Here is a 20,880-nt window from a genome sequence, read left to right on the forward strand (position 1 = left end):
GCAGAGCTAGTTTGCACTAGAGCAGGTTCCATGCTTGCCATGTTATGGCATCTTCACAGATAAAACCTGGGGGAAAGAAGGGTACAAAATGATTGTTTGCTATTGCTCTGTAGTAAGGAGGAAGGAAGGAGATGAGCACAGTATGGTTGGCTGATATGTACCTGAACCACCTGCTGCAATGTTTTTGTTCTATCAGGCTTTGGGAGCCTAATCCAGAATACAGATGGGCAACAGGACCTGTGGCCATTTGTGGTGCATTGCTGCTAAAGTTGAAGGTAGCCACACTACTGGGGATGTACTCCATCGACCTCATATGCCTAGTTGAGGACCTGTGCCTCCTTAACATTAATAAATTTGATCTAACTTTTTAGTGTAGACATACCCAAAGGTGAAAATAACAGTAGAAGGTTTTTCGTTTTCTAGTGCCTCGCTCAGAAAATACCTCTTTCATATACTGTCTTCTTTTCTTTGCCTCAAGAAACTGCATCTGGTATTGGGGGGGAAAATGATTTGAATGAGTTGACTAGCTTTAAAATTGCAATTGTGACACATTGGGCGTGTAATAGACAAGCTACATCTCAGTGATTATTATCTCATGATTGACAGAAAAAACATAATTTGTTCCTGTAGAAGGTAACGTAGAATAATCCAAGCTAAACTTTTACTTACAAATTTGGTATTGCTCAGCTGCCAAGAAAACAGATCTATTTCCCCTATTGCTTTTTAGATTATGAAACTCTTAAGTTTTGAAATGGGCTTGCACTGCAAAACTCAAGATGTAACACTATCCACTTGTCAATTTTCATTTCCCCTAAATTCTAATTGCATTTTAACTAGCCATTGTAACTTTCTTTGCAGAGCAAATTCGATTAAAAAGTTTAAGAAAAGTGTATGGAAGATGTCTGTGGTATCGTTTGCGGCTATTAAAACCACAACAAAACATAATTCCTACTATAAAGTAAGTATATTTAATTTGGGTAACTTCTCTCAATGAGGATACTACTGTATTTTGTGTTTTTCTAACATTCGTTTCATGTTTTAATTGAAGCAGCTGGAACTAGTTCTGTAATACAGTAATAGCTTTTGCAACTTTTTGAAAGAAAGGGATAACTAAAATCTTTTAAATAAATTGCATAATGAAAAATTGTTAATGATTTATATCTAGTAGGGCTTGAAATTCAGAGAAAAGCCACTGTGGGTTACAATTTCTTAAATTCCTGTTCTGATAACCTAGTAGACCACAACAGTAATCAACAGTTTGACCTGGATCTTGTCAGTAATGGAGCAGGATTCTTTTGAATTCAAATTAACCAAGGCTATTGATAGTCGGTTAAATACACTGCATAGAAAGGTATTCAGGTAGTTCGCTCTGATAAATATGATGTCTGTCATCTTGTCTCCCCAACTGTTACCCTTTCTCACATCTCCTCCTCCCTTCACTTCCAAGCTGTTTAGTTCTGTTCCTTTTTTTGTATGTTGTTTTTCCTTTAAAGCAGTACCTGCATCAGTTGGGCGCAAAATATTTTGCGTAAATAAGGAGCAGACACAGTTTTTTGTTAATCTGTGCTGTTCGTCTGGGGAGATTTTTTTCATATGTGGGGACAGAGAGGTGAGGAAATGGAGAAACTGTCATTGTTTTGCTTGTCTGTGTAAATGGTAATAGAAAAGCCTGCTCATTCAGCAGACCCATCGGCATCCAAAGTCATTTTATAACTAAGAGCATTCATTCTAGATGTTGGTTTTTTGGATCTTATTATTTAATATGGTGTCCTTCAGTTCATTTATATAAATGATCTTCTCAAATTACTTGTACAGTGTTTGATTAGAAGTAAAGTGAATTTTGTGTATTTTTTTTTCTTTGCCCTTCATATTTTTTCCAAACAGGAAAGTAATTCTTCTTGCTGGATGGGCACTATTTCTGTTTCTTGCATACAAAGTTTCCAAAACAGACAGAGAATATCAAGAATACAACCCTTATGAAGTCTTACATTTGGATCCAGTAAGTAAGAGGTGCCTTTGTTGGGTAATGAATATTAGGATTTGCTTTATTTGTGAAAGTAAGCTGGGGGAAATAGTGAGGATGTCTGTGAGGGATGAAAGCATACCACAAAATCCAGTTAACTTTCATCTTCTGAACATTGGTAGCGTGTATCATGTAGTTGCTGATGCTCCACTACATTAATTTTTAATTTGTAGCTTTAATACTGTAGTCCCTTAAAATTTCTGATGCCCTTATTATTTATCGTGCTGAGAGAGATGTCAATATTATCTGTTTTGAATGAATTGTGCTATGGTAGTAGCTAAGGCATTTTCTGAAAAGGATTCAGAGCAAGAATCAGACTGGTATGGGCTGCAGGCATATTGGGAACATAGCAGAACTACAACAAACAATAGTCTGAGCTGTAAAGGCTCCCAAAAGTCCTCTGTGCACCTGAAAGTTGTGGAGCTGTTTTGGTAATGCAGGTGGGGTAAGCTTTATATGGTTCACATCTGCTTGCCTCTTATGTTGTAGACCAGTGATGGACTTTGACTCAAGACAATTCAAAACCAGGGGTAGGGGGAGGAGAGGAGAGGTTCTCCCCTAGGAAAAATTCTTTTTATAAATCTTGGTCTCCCCACCCCCAGGCTTAAACCACTTGTAGCCCCAAAAAGCTCACCCCGCCACCTGAACTCTCACATGTGTTGCTGCTCCTTTGCTGGGCTCCCCCCAGCCCTCCTACTCCCTTCCCCACCTGCAGCATGGGCAGTTCCCTGCCTCGCCACACTGAAATGGGACTCAGCTTAATTGGTTTAAGGCGGGATCCTTCCTTCCATCTGTTTAAACCAATTGAATTGAGTTCCATTTCAGTGCATCAGGGCAGGGACTGGGAGCTGGAGGAGTGAGTGTCAGGAGCGGCAAATGGCTTCTTAAAGAGCCACATGTGGCTTGGATCTGCCCAGTCAGTGACCCTTAGAAGATCTAATGGCGATCGTGTTTAGGTTCCGATCCACAGGTTGAGAATCCCAGTTCTAGACCATTCTTAATGTATGGTAAATGGTACAATATATCTAAGTCTTGTTCAGGCTCTTTGTCCTTTATATTAAGCTCCACAGAATTGTTAGCAGTAGGTACTTCAGCTGGTTTATAGGGGCACAACCAGAAATGTCAGTCACTTGCAGCAAGGGAATGCATCACATGCAAATTTCCTTACAGTTAATCTTTTAAGTGGTTGCTCATATGGATTGCACTTGTAGTGTTAATGTGTCCCATGTATGTAGAATTGGATTCTGTTAGTCTGCATTGGGGGCCATATCTACGTTTTAGAGAGATTGTTGTGCTTTCCCATCCCTCGCCTGAATGCATGAAGAGTGCTGTAAATCCAGCCACCCCTGAGTCCCTTCATGGCAGTGAAATGGGCCCTGCAGTATCTGCCTGGTGTCACTGCTGAAGGTAGTGTTGCTATTTTCCTGCGTGGTCGGGGACTCGTTTCTAAATGGGAGAAATTTTCACTAGAAAGCAAGATCTACTTATCCAGGCAGATGTTTATTGATTAGTCGTGTAACTGGATACTCTATTATATCCCTAGTTTTCCCGTAACTTGTGTGGCTGTTCAGCATCCCATTAAACTGTGCACAGGGGTATCTCTCCCCAAGCCCTGAAGCTGCCAAGGGTGATGGGGAGAATCCCATCCCTGCCAGCCTCAGCATAGATCTGCTGTGTTCAGAGGAGAGCAGCTCCTTCCTGGTAGCTCCAGCACTGAGCTGCCACAGCTGTGGAGAAAAGGGCCCCTCCTTGATGCCCCCCTCTGGGAACTGTTTAGGTAGACTGAGTCCCAACTCCTGGAATCTGATGAAGTGGGTCTTTCCTGTAAAAGCTCATTACCTAATAAATAAAACTGTTAGTCTTTAAGGTGGTACAGGACTGCTTGTTTTCTGTTTCATCAGCTTCCTCCCTTTTGCTACATTCTTTTTCCTTCCTGGTTACCAGACCATGTGAAATCCACAGATCTGGACGACGTAGATAGAGAAACTTTAAAAAGGACGCTTGGAGAAGACCTTCGAGACCAGCATTTGATTTCTGGTTTATGAGCCCCATCTCCAAGAAGCCCATGTGTCTGGGAGAGAAGCTTCAGAAGTTTAAACACAAATAAGAGATGAGTGCTAGAGAGTTCTAAAGGGTTATGCCATCAAACCAATCAGGTCCGTCAGAGACAAGTTCAGTCTTCGCCACCAGATCAAAGAACCTGCTCAAACCCCTGGAATGGAGCTATAAAGCTTGTACCACTGATACAGATTTGGATGGGCTTAAAAACAGATATGTTGACTCTTCCCACCAATAACATTGTAGCCAGTCTGGCAGCCTAGTATAGGTTAGTTTTGTTTATAGATCAGTAAATTGGATTAGCTGCAGACCTGATTCCTGACGGTGGGTGCAGGAGGAGACACATTTATCCTTATCTTAGACCATATCATCTGTTCCTTGTCCTTTCATGTGGACCTTTTGGTGTTTAGGGGCAACTAACCTTGCAATAGGACTGATTCTCACCCCTCCCCCCCCGCCCCGGCTGGTGAAAGTGCTGAGCCACCTCCAACCATCTCAGCAGCTTTTGCCTTCTGATGTGATCCTGAACACAGAGGTGTTAGTTCTCTTGGGGAGGTGCAACAGGAGATTCTCTTCTTACTTTATGCATGTCATCATATATCACTGAAAATCCTGACACAATTCCTCAGTATGCTAGTTTCATGTGTGGATGCTTTCCATTGGGTCAGATTTCATGAGGATGCTTCAAACAGTCTCTTACCATTGCAGGAAGAAATTGCAACCAGTTGGGATTGGAGAGTTTCCCCTTCCTAGGTCAGTCACTTCCGTCCTCAAATGGTGGTCTTATTCATTGATATTCCAGCAGAGGTATCTGATGTCTGAGCTGGTGACACTTGATATCCACTGATGCCAGCCTTTTCAGCTTTTGCTATGCCTCCTAATCCTATGCTTTCAAGGCATACACTGGATATCCAGAGCACTTACATTTCTGTGGACATGAGGTGGGTCTTACCAGAAGTCCACAGCTGTTCTGTCTTTTCACTCTTCCATCAACTAGGGGATCATGGTGGGGGGAACAGGAGTAAATCTACCCAGTAACAGTCCTGCCCATTCTGAAGGTTCATCTACCTCTGGGGTAGAAAAGGTGTTTTGATTGCACAAGTGACCTTAATTTTGGCAAATTCCTAGAATATTGAGCCCTCTCTCCTCACATGGTGTGTGCTACACACGGACATGTGCTGGCTCCTGGCTGCTTTGAGTAGCATGTGGGGTGACGTAGCAGGTAGGGAGACTGCCTGAGGTTCCTGCTGGCTAGGAGCCACCTGGTAAGCACCACCTGGCCAGAATCTGCACCTGGCACCTCACCTACTCCTGCACCCCAGATCCCTGTCCCAGATCACACACCCCCTCCTGCACCTCCTGTCCCTATTCACAACTTCCCCCAAGACCCCGCACTCCAATTCCCTGCCCCAGGTCACAATCACCTCATTACTCAAACTCCCTCCCAGACCCCACATGTGCGCCTCTCCGATCCCCTCCCCCGAGCTTTTTTCTGTACCCAAATTCTGTTCCTGACCCTGTACCTTTTCCATTAATATCATAGAAAAATGAGGATCTGGATGACCTACCAAATTCTTGGTGTGTGTCTCATCCAAAAATGATTGTCCACCCCGTGTTTAGAGATTCTGGATGTCCAGCACTTAAGAATGATCCTGCTTCCCAGCCTCTAGGTAAACTGCTATGATGATCCTATTGTAAATGGGTTCATGGACCTTAGTGTGAAGTAGAGTTGGAAAACACATTTTCACTGTTCTGAAAATGTTTTTTCTTAAGAGTCATAAGGAGGAATGGGTCATCTAGAGCAGATGTGCCAATTGTCCAGAAATTTGGGTTTGCCATCATTAGGTGGAATTTACCATGCTTAGTCGCAGGAGACACTGTACTTTTCCTCATCAATGTGTAGTTAATGCAATATAGGAATTAAAAGAAAATTTGAATTATCCAGGCTATGAACTATCTAAACTAGAGGGAATCTCAGGGCGTGGGGCATTCCACAGTTACACATGACTGACAGGTCTGGTTCTGGCTTCCCACCCAATCCCCAAGCTGCAAACAATCTGAAGTACCCTTTATAGTGGACCCGTTGAACTTGCTGTCCAGAGACCGGAAATCTTGAGGTAAATTGGTAATGGTTCCTGATCACTAGGTGTGTGCAGAGGAATGTTAGATTTATATCAACTGAAGAAAACTCCTGCTTTGATGGATGAACAAGATCATTCAGAAATCCCCTTCCATTTACCAGATTTCTGAAAATGTTCGCTGTTAAATTGCATCGTTTTGGTTTTCAATCTGTACATTTGTAGATATTTGGCTTTTATAAGATGTAAATTCTTTTAATGCATGTTTTGGTGTGATCACAAAAGCTGTTGGAGTAGAATTCCCTACCCTTATGCTGAATGGCTCAGAAACTTACTGCAATCAAAAAGAAATGTGTTATGGAGTACAAATATGGTAGAATATGCTGCTTTGGCGTAATGTTTCATAATACGGTTCTAACATTAAGCTTTTCTTTTAGGGAGCAACTGTGTTGGAAATTAAAAAACAGTACCGTGCACTGTCACTAAAATACCATCCAGATAAAGGAGGAGATGAAGTTATGTTCATGAGGATTGCAAAGGCTTATGCAGCGTAAGTTCCTGGCTATTTCACAGAGTAGGAACTTGGTCTGGGTGGATTGAACAGAAATCAAAATGCAGCCTTAGGATATCAGCAGAGACTGATTTTGCTGTCATTTTGTAAATATAATTTAATTAAATACATAATAAAAGTCAGTTGCTTTTCAGTCTAACACCTAGCTAATATATTATGCAACGGAATTGTTTCTAGCAGTATATGTCAGTAAAAAAAAAAAAAAAAAAAAGGCAGTCAAGTAGCACTTTAAAGACTAACAAAATAACTTATTAGGTGAACTTTTGTGGGACAGACCCACTTCTTCAGACCATAGCCCCTATACTGACTCAGAAAATTCCCATCCTGGTTCAAACCATGTGTTAATGTGTCGAATTTGAATATAAAAGACAGCTTGGCTGTCTCCCTTTCAATAGTGGTGTGAAAATTTTTCTTCAGTAACACGCAAACTCTTAAATCATTAACAGAAGTCATTTGGGAGAGAAAGAGAACCTCTGGAAGAAGCACTGTTTTTTTTTTTGAAAGGAATTCAAAAAAGCACGTTTTGTGGGTGGATGCTTGGCTTGCTCTTTCAGGAGAGGGCTTGATCTTCTGAAAGGATTTGCTAGTGTAGACATGGCCAATGAGTAGTCTTGCTTTAATATAAATTTCAGAATTGTGATTAAAGGCTAATTATTTGATGCCCAAGTGATGGGTTTGAAGCATCAGTGTACTGTTTCTTGCAATAAAAGTAGGTACAGGTAACAAAGAACAGACTTTGTTTTAATTCTTCTGCTTTCATCCACCAATGGAGACATTTCATATTGGCCTTTGAGTAATTTTCTTTGTAACATTCCCTCACCACCACTTATACCTCTAGTGTTGTCTCAGCTGTCTTACTTACCAGACTTTTGAAGTTCATTTTAGCTTATATCTTTGATTTAATGCCCTTCTTAAATTACCCCAGTAGTTTTAAACTGTCATGAAATGCTTTTCCCCCGACTCTCTTCATGTTGCTTCTAGTCATTCCACAGCTAACAGCTTTTTGCTTTTGATATGATGTGTAATGAGTCCTTTGTAGACTGCATCCTCTCTTGGGGAGGTCTACCTTCTGTCTTAATAAATTTTTCCAAAATTCAAATATGTATTCTAACGTAATTCAAATGTTGAATCTTAAGACAGACTTTATTTTATTTCTGTTGTGAAGACTATCCAAGAAACTGGTAAATGATTTTGATCGGTGCTGTGGGTGGTCTTCAAGGCAAAATATTAAACCTAGCAATGTGGCACTTTAAATAAAGAGGGGAGAAAGTGTCCTAAATGCCTTATCTTGTAAAATGACCATTTAAGATGTGTTGTGTATTAGAAGAGGTCCTCACAGTAAGTTTCTTTGTAGAACAGGAGATGGAGCTTTTACCAGGGGTAGCTTAAAAGTAGGGAATTAATTAAAACCATAACAAACCTTAGCGCCCCCTGCCCTAAGAGCAAGGCACGGTCCTCTGTTCTTGGTTTCTCTAATATGAACGTGTAGCAAAGGATCTGTAGTGTTTTTTGTTTTTTTTTAAAAGAACTAAGTCTTCATTACATGCATCTCTGTCTGGGGAAAGGATGAGAGAACAAATATATGACAGATAGTAACAGAGAGGGAGCCGTGCTAGTGTCTATACTCTCAAAACAGTCAAGTAGCACTTTAAAGACTAACAAAATAGTTTATTCGGTGAGCTTTCGTGGCACAGACCCACTTCTCCAGACCATAGCCAGACCACAACAGACTCAATATTTAAGGCACAGAGAACCAAAAACAGTAATCAAGGAGGACAAACAGAAAAGAAGATCAAGGTGAGGAAATCAGAGAGTGGAGGGGCAGAAGTGGGGGAGGGGGAAGGTCAAGAATTAGATTAAGCCAAGTATGCAAACGAGCCCCTATAGTGACTCAGAAAATTCCCATCCCGGTTCAAACCATGTATTAATGTGCTGAATTTGAATATAAAAGACAGCTTGGCTGTCTCCCTTTCAATAGTGGTGTGAAAATTTTTCTTCAATAACACGCAAACTCTTAAGTCATTAACAGAATGGCCCACTCCATTAAAATGTTGACTAACCAGTTTGTGGATCTGGAGTGTTTTTATGTCTGTTTTGTGCCCATTAACTTTGTCTAAGGGAGTTAGAAGTCTGTCCAATATACAAAGCATCTGGGCATTGTTGGCACATGATGGCATATATGATGTTAGTTGAGGAACATGAGAATGTGCCTGTGATTCTGTGAATTACCTGGTTAGGTCCAGTGATGGTATTTCCAGAAAAGAGATATGGCTTTGCAGGCTTTGTTGCAAGGTAAGATTCCAGGACAGGTATTCCTGGGGTATAGACTGTGGCTGTTGGTGAGGATCCTCATAAGGTTGGGAGATTTGTCTGTAGGAGAGAACAGGCATGTAACCTAGGGCCTTCTGGAGTGTGGCATCCTGATTAAGGATAGGTTGTAGGTCTTTAATGCATTGCAGTGGTTTGAGTTGGTGTCTGTAGGTGATGATCAGTGGTGTTCTGTTCTTGTCTTTTTTAGGCCTATCTTGGAGTAGCTGGTCTCTGGGTATTCGTGTGACCCTGTTTTTTTTTTTTTTTTTTTTTTATATTTCTCCTGGTGGGTAATTCAGGTTTATGACTATTTGGTAAAGGTCTTGTAGTTTTTGGTCTGTCAGTTGAATCAGAGTAAATGTAGGTAAGTATAGCAATCAGTGGGTTTCTGGTAGTGTGTGGTACCGATCAGGTCATCCTTGATTTGTACTGTAGCGTCCAGGAACTGTATCTCTTGTGTGGAGTAATCAAGGCATAAGTTGACGGTGGGGTGTAGATTGTTAAAGTCTCTGTGGAATCCTTAGGTACCATCCCATTTGCTCTGATCCACCTGACAGAGAGAGGGAGATAGCCAATCTGTCTTTTATATTCGAATTCGGCACATTAACACGTGGTTTGAACCGGGATGGGAATTTTCTGAGTCACTATAGGGGCTCGTTTGCATACTTGGCTTAATCTAATTCTTGACCTTTCCCCTTCCCCCCCCCCCCACTCTCTGATTTGCTCACCTTGATCACTTTTATTCCTGATTTGTCCTCCTTGATTACTGTTTTTGGTTCTCTGTGCCTTAAATATTGAATCTGTTGTGGTATGGCTATGGTTTGAAGAAGTGGGTCTGTCCCATGAAAGCTCACCTAATAAATTATTTTGTTAGTCTTTTAAAGTGCTACCTGACTGCTTTTTTTATATATGACAGATGGTAGTCATATTGCTAAACTCACTCAGATGTTAAGATGAGCCTAATTTAAGAAGGACAGAGTAGAAAACTGGTTTTCTTGTTAACTGCTGATTTTTGTCAAAATTCTAAACAGGGTTTAGAGCAGTGTTCTGAGGAAAGTGGTCCTCTGTTTCAGGGGTAAACTGCCTCATTGACAAGGATTAACCAGGTGGCCTGTTTATAGATTCAGTCATATCTTGTTTAGTTACCACTTCTCCCACCATTTGAAATCTGTAAATTAAGCAAAGCTAGATCATATAACTGTGCGTTTCATATTCTGTTACTTTTATCTGCCACCTGTACCCTGTTACTACTTACCTTTTAATTAGACCGAATCTCTTCCAGGCAGGAGCTGTTGCTTAGTGTGTATTCAAAGCACCTGGCACAATAATGCTCTCAAATTTACTTGAATTTCTGGGCTCTGCTATAATACAAATAACAGGAGGCAATCACAAATAATCTAGCAGGAGGTAATCTGAAGATGTTATGTAGGAGGGATCTTGTTTCTGGAAAGCGGGGGGTCTTGGGGTAGCTTATAAAACGTCCTTTATCTGCATGCAGTCTGCTGCCAAACTTGTGGATTTTGAGTTACTGCTTTTTAGAAAGAGTCTTTTGTTTTTTCCTCAGTTTATCTGGCATTGTTTGGACAGCTGAGATTAACTTGCTGGGACTCAGTGTCTTTATGATACTAAATTAATAGAACTTTATGGCTGAGAATTTAAATGCATGTCAAGATCATTTTAATTTCCAGAATGTGTCGTGCATTTGTATTGGTGTATGCACTAGTGCATTTTCCTTAGTATAAATTGTACAGCATGGCTGTATACAACTCACTGTTGTGAGTGTGTTGAAATTTTTCACTTATGCATTTAATTTCTCAGTTGACGTGTGTGTGCTGAATTATATGCAGTGTGAGTTTCAAATGGCTGGGCCTCCAGATGTATGTATAAAGTGAACCCCACAGTGGCTCTGCTTTTTTTTTTTTTTTTGTTTAAATTAATCTGAACATGAGTTTCAAACACATACTTGATTTTAAAATTAGGCTTTTTTCAGATCCAGGGACTGTCATTGAGCTGCAGAACTTCCTTGAAAGGTGTAGCCATTGGAAATGCATGAGTGATTTTGCATGAGGTTGATATTAATACTCTGCAACGTACAGGGAGGTGCTCCCTTAACTGCCTGACCTCTTTCTGGCTGTGTCTACACTAGAGAGTTTTGTCAACAACTCGGGGAGATTCTATACACACAAAGCATTCTGTTGACAGAGTCTCGGCAGAACTCTGCATTTGTCTTGACAGTGTTATCCCTTGAAAATTGGAGGACTAATGCCTCTGTCAACAGAAGTGCAATGGAGACATTTCTGTTGACAGAGGAGGCTTCTGGTTCACCAGGCATCCCTGTTTGCAGAGCTTCTGGTCAGCAGTTCTGTCGACAGAGGGCAGGGCAGTCTGGCTGCTCTCTTTTCAACAGAGCAGGTTGCTCTGATATGCTTTTGTGTATAGATGCAATCTGTCGACGCTCTCTGCTAACACTACTCTGTCAACAGATGCTTCTAGTGTAGATGTGGTCTCTCTGTAGTCGAGAACTAAATGGAATACATGTTCATGTCTTTAGGAGAGATTGTTGTAGTCCAGTTCAAATATTTGTGAAAAATTTCCATTCATGTGGAATAGAATAGCTTGGTGTGTGTAGCTGCCTGTTTGGGGTACCTAGAGCCTTGTACGTGCATAAAGGAATGCCTTTTCTCCTCTTCAGTCATCTGCAGACAAATACTTGTTTGATGTCTTACGCCTGGATGAGCACCACTCGGAGCCTTATTGTGCAGCATGCCACGCTTTACATGAAAAGGGAGAGACATTTAAAGCTGAGATGTACTTGTCTTCTCAAAGCCTATAGTCTATTAGTCTTGAAATCGATACCAACCTGTGTGTGTCAAGGTTCTCTAGCATAGATTTTTGGATGCAATTTCAGTGCCATTTTCTGCATTAGGGATAGCATTAGTTAACTTATCTGTTATGACTAACCAATGGGGGCTGCTTGTTTTGGCTGGCGGGCTAGCCCCTGCCCCACCATGTCAAGTGGCAGCTTTGCTATGGGGACCAGACAGCGGCACAGCAGACAGTGGCATGTCCTGCCCTGTGCAGAGTGAAGGCTTCTTTCCTGCGAGAAACTAGTTTTCCCCCCTTCATATTTTCCGGGGCTCACCAAGCACCAGGGAGCTGGCCTCTGGTGGTAAATATTTCTGGGGGCTGGCCCCCCCCAGAGGCAACACGCATTGGGAAGGCTAGCCCCTGGCATCAGATAGTTTTGGGGCTGCCCTCCGCTCCCCTCTCTATGCACACAACTGATTGAACCATTTCAATAGGTTGCTGAGCTGGCCCCTGCTAGCTGATATTTTTGCCTGCTTCCCTCCCCCACCCCCAGCAACATGCATGGGAGGCTGGCCCCTTGCAGCACATATTTTGTGGCGGGGAGGGCTGGTCGCCCGGAAGCACATCATGACCAAGGTGTCAGTACTCTCCCTTCCCAAATGGTGTGGCTCAGAGGAAGATTTCTGTGAAGAAATGGAGCTTGTGGGCTCGCTCTCTTTACTAGAAGAGGCGAGGGAATCGCTCCATTCTTTCCTCAAGTTTTCTATCTTCTGATGCTTCGTTAACTTTCCCTTCTCTTCTCAAGCCACTACTACTTCTGACAGGGTAATGGCTCCTTCTAGCAGCCACTAGACACCAATGCCCTCTGATTATTTCCCTCTCTTCTGTTTAGTCCTGGGGATTCATAATGAGTCTGGAGCAAATAGTTTCAAAGGTCTCCTCACTTAGAGCATTCCTCAGTTCATCCAGATACAAAGCAGATGTGGAAGTGTATTGGTAGTGTGTCTTCTTTCTTTGTGAATAATACAAAGTCTTTCCCTAGTCACATGGAGCCCGTTTGTTCCTCTTGGGCATCATGTGCTTCAGTTTCTGAAGCCCACCTGTTCGGTGTGTTTTCACTGGCGGAAAAGTAGTTGAGTAACCTATTGACATGGTACAGTCAGGTTATTTTCTTAGTCACTGTTCTTTAAAAGAGACAGAATGAAACCACAGTCCCAGCAGTGACCACTTAGAAATGTAACCGCTGCAGGGCTGCTTAGGTGGTTGCGGGAGGGGCATAATGCAGACAACTCAATTTCTCTGGTTGAGGAAAGAAACTTCAGAAGAGACTCCAAAAAATCGGAGAGGAATGAGGTCAGTGCATTTTGGGAAGATGGCATCACACACCCACAACCAAGCTTTTTTCCCCAAAATGCACCAGCAAAAACCCCCAAAATGCCATGGGACTGAGGGATCTGTGGGATAGGTTCTCAGAATGCTGAGTTGCAACAGTCAAACTTTGGCAATTTAGAGGGGATGCACTAAGGTGACTTTGTGGGCTGGTGCAGAAACTCAACTTCGACTTCATAAAACCCAGTGTTACAAAGTCAACTTTAATGAATTCAACTAGTTCGTAGTGTAGACATAACCAGAGTGTTCAGTCAGATAACGCTCAGATTTTTTCCTTTATTTTTGGGGTTTTTTGGATTTCTTTGTGCTGAGCAGGCTAGAGCCAGCAGCCCGAGCTACAGACAGTCTCCGCGAGGCTGGGGCCAGAGCCAGCTGCCAGTCTCAGGTGCTATGCCGGCAGCTTTGTCTTGGCTGAGCTGGTGCCATGTGGCTGTAGCTGCGACTGCATCAGGACCTGGTGCCTGCAGGGTTTGGGCTATGTTTGGCAGTCTAGCTGGACCTCAAGCGATCAGTGTGGCCAGGGAAGGGGGCCTTGGGCTGGACTTGAGAATTGGGTAGTGGGGACAAAAGAGGAGCTGGCAGCAGATTAGGTGACCAGAGCAGGGGAACTGCCCTTCATCTGGCACATTCCCTTATCCGGGACCAGTTAGGTCCCAAGGTTGCCAGAAGAGGGAAGTAGAACCTGTACTATGGAACTTTCTTTCTTTCCAGGTGTGAGGAGCTGAAGATTAAATTTAGAATTCTCATTCTTGTCTTATCCTTTGTCGTACATTCTGCTTCTTTTAGGTCATCAAACCGAACTGACTGAAATATATTTAATGGGGCTTGATGACTTTTTTTTTTTTTTTTTTTCCTAAAAAGAGGTACTGGTTGAACCTCTCTAATCTGGAGCTCTCATCTGGCAACATTCGTTATGTGGCATGATTTTAGTTAGCTGGAAAACCATTTATTGTGGGTGTGGCCAAGTTTCCTTGTGGTCCAATCAGGTTTGTTTACAGCTCTGTGACGTGCTGTTGTTTAACTATAATTTACCCATAAATATCCTATAAGAGCCCAGTAAGCAGTAGAAGTGTTGGTAATGTGCTAGACAATATTAACCTCCTGTGGTCAGGCAAATTTTCTCTCATTGGGCACCAGTCAGGTCCCAAGGGTGCTGGAATATAGAAGTTCAGTGTATATTAATGATGCAGAGAAATTTACTGTATTTTTACTAATGTATTAATTTTTATTTATTAGTTTAACTGATGAAGAATCTCGAAAAAACTGGGAAGAATTTGGCAACCCAGATGGGCCACAAGGTAATAATTATATATGATAAATTTTTTTTGCTGTAGCTACTGTGTCACAACATGTGTAGTGCCTCAGTCCAATTGAGTCAGATTCACTTCTCATTGGGTGTAAAATACTTTTTAAAATGTGGCAGAAGGAAACTGTCAGTTTTCAAAATTTAAAATATTAGAAAAAGGGTTCTAGGATAGATGGGAAATCCAGAGAAGCTTTGCTAACTTACAACTTTTATATAGAAACACATGGTCTGCCAATTCAGTAAGTATCCAGAAAGAATTGCCAGTAGTTGAAGGAACAGAGAGGATGAGGTGGTTTTTTTTGTTTATTGTTTGTTTTTTTGTTGTTTTTATAAATATTTTCTGTCAGTAACTTGTTTTGAGAAGTTTCTTTATAACATGAGGAACTGCTAAAGAGAAATAGGCTGCTAGAAGATTTTCCTGGCATTGTTTGGGTCTTTAACACAATTACATTTGATTATTTGGAAAAATCAAATGAAAATGTACACGCTTCATTTAGATCATTGCTTTGGGGGTGTGGCTGGAGATGAGGCATTCAGTGTACAGACTGCTCCAGGGAGGGAGGGCTACCCCAGACCTCTCTCACCTCAGCAGCTGGGGGTCAGGTGAGAATCACCTCTCCATGGCTCCAGCAGACAGTTGGAGGGGTGCAGGTGCCCCAGTTAGGCCAGGTCCAGATTTGTCCTCCCCTTGTACTCCCCAGCCAGCATGAGGAATGGCAAACTGAGCACTTTCTCCTTGCTCCTTGATGAAGGGGAACAGTCAGCAATGTTGTCATATGAATTGGAGGGTGAAGGAACTTCAGCTTCCCTAAAGGGCACTGGGGGGCGGGAGGGGCTCAGAGGGAGGTGCACCCCCAGCCAGTCCCTTTCCCCTGGCTGGTGATTCTTTTTGTGTGTGGGTTTTTCAGAAACAATCCCATTCCTAGCACAGTCAAACCCTTAACTTGTTTTTATTTGATAAGAGGAAGCTGTATGCTGAATTTGGTGGTCCTAGCTCATACTGACTACAAGGAATTCTTGAACAGACAAACTCTCTCAAAGATATCATAGATAATGATTGAGTAAACAGATTCCTGTAATCTTTCATTGTATTAAGATATCTTCCATTAAGTTCAACAATGTTATTTCACAACTACTTGCCTTTACCCTGTTATGGTTTATACTACGAGCACTTTGATATCCAATTCCCATTGTTGTCAGTAGGAGTCAGATGTTCTTACTAACAGCAGAATCTGTCCTTAATACCTAAGGGTCACATTCTGCCAAATTTACATTCAAGTGGTACTCCGTGGAACTATTCAGTCAGTATCTTATTCCGTAATATTAGCAGAGGTGACAAACAGGCCCTATATGAAATGTTCAAAGTAACATTAGAGCTGTTCACACTGTACTGTAGCATTAAGAGTTCTAAGATTATTTCTAGAGCAAAAAACTTTATTAAAAGTTAAAGTGCAATAGAAATATGAAAATTTCAGGAAACTTTGAGTTAAGATTTCTCACAGTAAAAGTAACTGTCCTCCTTGCAAGTACAGCATATGTTACAATGGGGGATGTGTGAGCAAGGTCAGCAAAACAAACTTGGGTGTCCCATAAAAGGTGAGTGTAGTAAGTCTCCTTCCAGGTGTGATAGGGAGCTCAGAGGACTGGTATGCCTTGTGGGTAGTGCACAGATACCGCTCTGCTGTGACCTGTCCACCACCCTTTGCCTCAGCTTCAGAGCGCTGTTTCACCTGCTCCTCAAATCTGAAGCATGCTCAGCAGCTCTGGAGTGGTGAGGCTAGCTGGGCATGATATTTTTTTTTATCCCCTTCGGTTCCAGGGTGGGACATATATACCTCATCCCAACAGGCTGCAACAGTAATGGTATTCAGTTATGTATTGTGTGCTTCCAAAACCTAAGATTCCAAGCTTTCCACATTTCTGAATACTTTGTACGGTTTGGAATATGACTGCCAGGGAAGCCCATATCAGGTCTAATGTAATACCATCATTGCTGCTAGCTGGGTGATTGGGTGCATATGCCCTCAAAAACCCCTTTCTCTAGAGAAGAATGCATCAGGTTTCCTCCAAAATGACTTAGTGGAACAAGGCATTGCTACCGAAGGCTGAAGCCTGTCCTGAGCAAAGTAGCTACCCAGTGCCCTAATTATGCAACAGAGTAATTTTAGTACAAAGATTTTCAAACTTCTTAGAGCGAGGACCACAATAGAACAGAGAAACTGGTGGATTATCTCCCCTCACATTTGTGATTGTATGGACCACCTCCACGATCATATAGCTTCCTTGTGGCAGCTCCAACTTATGGGTTACTGTTAGGAAAGAACTGACTTGTATTTTTTAGTCTCTCAAGTGTCTTTTGGAAAGTCACGAGTTAGAATTACTAACAACTGCCATTCGTTATTTTGCTCTGCGATATTACTCAATCAAGTTCTGGATTATACAAGAATGAAAAAAAGCCTAATATTATCTATGCCTGCTATTGGTGACCTCCAAATCTATTTAGGATGATGACATAGAAGACTTTCCCTGAGACTAAAAGAAGCTTAATATTGTGCCAGTCAAATCTCTCTTGCTGGGAAGTATGATTATAATCCATCTTTTCTGTTCTTCTGTGAAATAGTCTGTCTCCAACACCAGCTGAAGAGGCATTTCCAAAAGGTATCTGATAGGGCAGGTAGTGAATCACCATGGCTGGCAGATAACGTGAATCTTCAGAGTCCACGGCAAAAGTGTTCAATGTATTACATTTGTATGAGTATGCTCAGTGTACTGGAAAAATAAACCAGAAGTTGACAGATGGTATTAATGTTAACCATGGTGTCAGGCATGGGTGTATCTAGTTCTAGTCCTGGCTGGAATGACTTAGTGGTCATTGATCCTGCTTGAAGCAGGGAGCTGGACTAGTTGACCTCCTGAGGTCCCTTCCAACCCTGTGATTCTGTGAAGTCATGTAGACTGGTGACCTCTTTCTTTATGCCCTCTGGGGACCACAAGACAGCCTGGTGAGTGGCCTTTCGCCTCTTTCCCTCTTGAATTCACAGTAAATCCAATACAAGCTGTCAGCAAGTACCTTGTAATTTATTAACCAAATCACAATGCAAAAGTCCCACAACATAGTCCATATCCACCCCCATTAATACAATCTTTAAAAAAACCTGGCTCTGTTCTCACCATCCCATTGTCTGCCACTTTACCTGGACTCTTCCATTTATGTCTTATCCCTCTATCAGGACTGCCAACCCAGCTCGCTCTTCTGGGGCACAGCTCTGCTCTTCCCAGTGAAAACTCAAGGCCTTTCCACTAGGAGTCTTTCTTGGTTCCTCTGGGACCCAGCTTCCCATCAGGGACATACTGATGGGTGAGGCTCACAGGTGCTCCCTCCCTAAGGCTTAAGGCTCTGGCTTTCCAGCTTCGAGACAGCAGGCATCTCCCTCTGTTGCTCCTTCCTGTTTTCAACCCTGGTTCTCAGTCAGCAAACCCTTTGCTGCACTCAGGCTTTCAGCCCTCTCTCAGTGACCTCTCTTCCTCACTAAATCAGTCTGCTTTGGTTGCCCTAAGCTGATCTCATGCCTCTTGCATCTTCCCAGGTTCTGCCCACGCTCTTACTTAGCCCAGACAGGGAGCACCTGACCTGGAAAAGGAGAGCTGAGCTCAGTTTCCATATAGAGGTCCAGCCATCTTGTTACATGTTGTTACTTAACTTCATTATGTGATGGTGTGGAAATGGGCATTGCATGGCTAAATCATGAACTTGTAGGCTTAAACTTCTGAGAAGACATCTGTCTTATAAATCAATCAATCAAAGAAAAACAGAGTGAAAGACAGATGGTCTATCAAATTCTGCCACACAAATAATATCCGATCAGTCAATCAGAGATGGAAGTCATGAAAATTATCTGCTGGTGACTTTTATCTACTTGGAAATGTAGCCTTGGGAACCTGTTAGTAAACTTATTTACTGAGCTAATATAATTCACTCTAATGAATATTTGATTTAAAGTCTGGAATGGGTGAAGCAAGTGCTTCATTTAAGAATCTTAACATTATGGACATCCAGTGTGGTTAGCCAAACTGAAGATCTTTAGGAAACTACATCTTAAGCATCTGCACGTGCACAGCAGAAGTGTCCTAGGGGGAGAATGAACCAATCCAAGACAGACTGAACAGCTTTCAATGCAGGTGTCTCTGTAAAAGTAGTCAAAGTAAAATGTATTGATAGACTATGCAATAATGAGTTCCTATAAATGGCACAACTACAAACCACAATCTGAGTGCATCTACATTAGGAGCTACGTCAAAGTAGCCTGCAGAGAGTCTACATGTTTTCCCTTACTTAGGAGTCCTTACTCACTTCCTGGGAATGGAGTAGTGCCCTACTTCAAAGTAGGATGAGTGTAGATGCTCATCTTTGAAGTTTGTTACTTTGAAGTCATACTTAGAAGTAAGCAACTTTTGAAGTTGTTTTTGTAGTGTAGACACGGCCTGTAAGTAGTAAAGAAGACATACTGGGGATATCTTTTAAGAATGCTTGATAAGCTACCTAAACAAGGATTTCATTGGCAACTCCAGGGCAAGAGGTGGAGAAGGCTGACTAGAGGTACACTCCAGAGCACAATAATCATTGAAGTGGCATTGTTAAATCTGAATTTAAAACACCTGGAAAAAGAAGCACAGGAGCCTGGTGATTGGCACTGTTTGACTTCTGGCTTATGTATCTGATGGTTCAAGATTGATGAAGCGCTAATGTTTAGCAGCTACCAGAAAGGAAGGCTAATATCATGTGACCATGCAGATTGTCACAGGCCACTTTTGGCCCATGTAGTACAGTCTGAGATTATAATGCATATCTTCAAGGAGCGAGTAGAAGCTGGTGTGGAAACATGAAATGAAAATTGCTAATGTTGATTAAATATAAAGTTACAGGTGAGAATTAACATGTTTTTTTCCTGCTGCACAGCTTCTCTCCTAACTCATGGCCTAAGGGTAATGTTTCCTACTTGTGGAATGCAGTGTTATTTCTGAAGTATGTTGTACCCTTCAACTCAACCCCACAGAATTACTGCCTCTGCTACCTAAATGAACTGAAGAGTCAGTTTCTCCTGACCAGTTTGTTACAAAACATCTTTCTGTCTTGTGCTATGCAACATTATTTTCAGCTTCTAGCTCTTCTTCTGAGTCGAGGAATGGCCAAAACACCAAATTTCTAATTGCCTTGTTTTTCCAGTAAAGCACCTTTTGAGCAGGCCTCTTTGCCCCTTGAAGTGACATCAAAATAAGTTTTGTAAGCATTGGACAAAGTCCAGGAGGTGCTACAGGCAGCTTTTCAGGATCCTTAGAGGACGAGGTATGCCCTGCTGCCATAAACAGTTGCTTTGCCAAATTGGTTTGCCCATGCATGGGGCTTGAAATGCACGTTCTTGCCTGGCCTTTGAACCCGCCCAAAGCCTTTCTCCATCATGAGAAAGTTTGAGCAAGAGTTTGAGGATTCAAAAGGAAAGGAGAACCCCTCTCAGCTGGACTGGCAAACTCCAAAGATTTTTAGGTCCCAAAAAGATAAGCAAAGTATAGTTTTTGTAAGCCAGCCAAATGAGAAATGCTACACACAAATTTCATTCTCATGCCTGTGTACAATATGAGGTTAGGCTGAAGTAAGCAGTGTTAGGTCAATTTTGTTCTATAAAGTCCTTCATTCGCTGTGAAAGAGAACCTTCACTTTTTAACGATGTGTCTTCTGTGAAGTCTGCCCCCCCCCCCGCCCCGATGCAGCTAGAGGCCTGTCTCTGGCACCAGCTGCTCTGCTTCAGCAACGAGGCTATCACAGATTACAAGGCAAACAAGCACACATGATGACATGTTTAATGATCTCATGCAGTCTGTCCACCCTGATAGGGCATAGCTCAGTGCGTTGTGGTGCATGCTGTTACACGTCAAATGCAAGGAAAAGGAGGACAGCAAAGCATGCAAGGAACATGTGCTTAACTGAGATACTGAAGTTTATGGGGGAGCAAAAAGACCTGATGTGAGGCATCTTACAAAGGTGTGGAAATGGCAGCTAGAACACAGACACTCCCTGCACACACTGGCTACGTCTACACTAGCCCCAAACTTTGAAATGGCCACACAAATGGCCATTTCGAAGTTTACTAATGAAGCGCTAAAATGCATATTCAGCACTTCACTTGCATGCAGGCGGCTGCGGCACTTCGAAATTGATGCGGCTCGCCGCCGTGCGGCTCGTCCCGATGGGGCTCCTTTTCGAAAGGACCCTGCCTACTTCGAAGTCCCCTTATTCCCATGAGCTGATGGGAATAAGGGGACTTCGAAGTAGGCGGGGTCC

At 42.3% G+C, this 20,880-nt stretch overlaps 1 protein-coding gene across 1 annotated transcript in view; it reads left to right on the forward strand.

The window, feature by feature from the left end:
• The window catches only part of SEC63 (SEC63 homolog, protein translocation regulator), a 94,893-nt gene that overhangs the window by 14,558 nt on the left and 59,455 nt on the right, over window positions 1-20,880 (forward strand). Inside the window, exons 2-5 of the mRNA XM_074990781.1 lie at window positions 859-958; window positions 1,885-1,999; window positions 6,597-6,709; window positions 14,474-14,535. Coding sequence (XP_074846882.1) covers window positions 859-958; window positions 1,885-1,999; window positions 6,597-6,709; window positions 14,474-14,535 — 390 coding nt within the window. The remainder of the gene's footprint in view (window positions 1-858; window positions 959-1,884; window positions 2,000-6,596; window positions 6,710-14,473; window positions 14,536-20,880) is intronic.

This window comes from Carettochelys insculpta, chromosome 3 (assembly GCF_033958435.1).
Source record: "Carettochelys insculpta isolate YL-2023 chromosome 3, ASM3395843v1, whole genome shotgun sequence".
Classification (NCBI taxonomy): Eukaryota; Metazoa; Chordata; order Testudines; family Carettochelyidae; genus Carettochelys; species Carettochelys insculpta.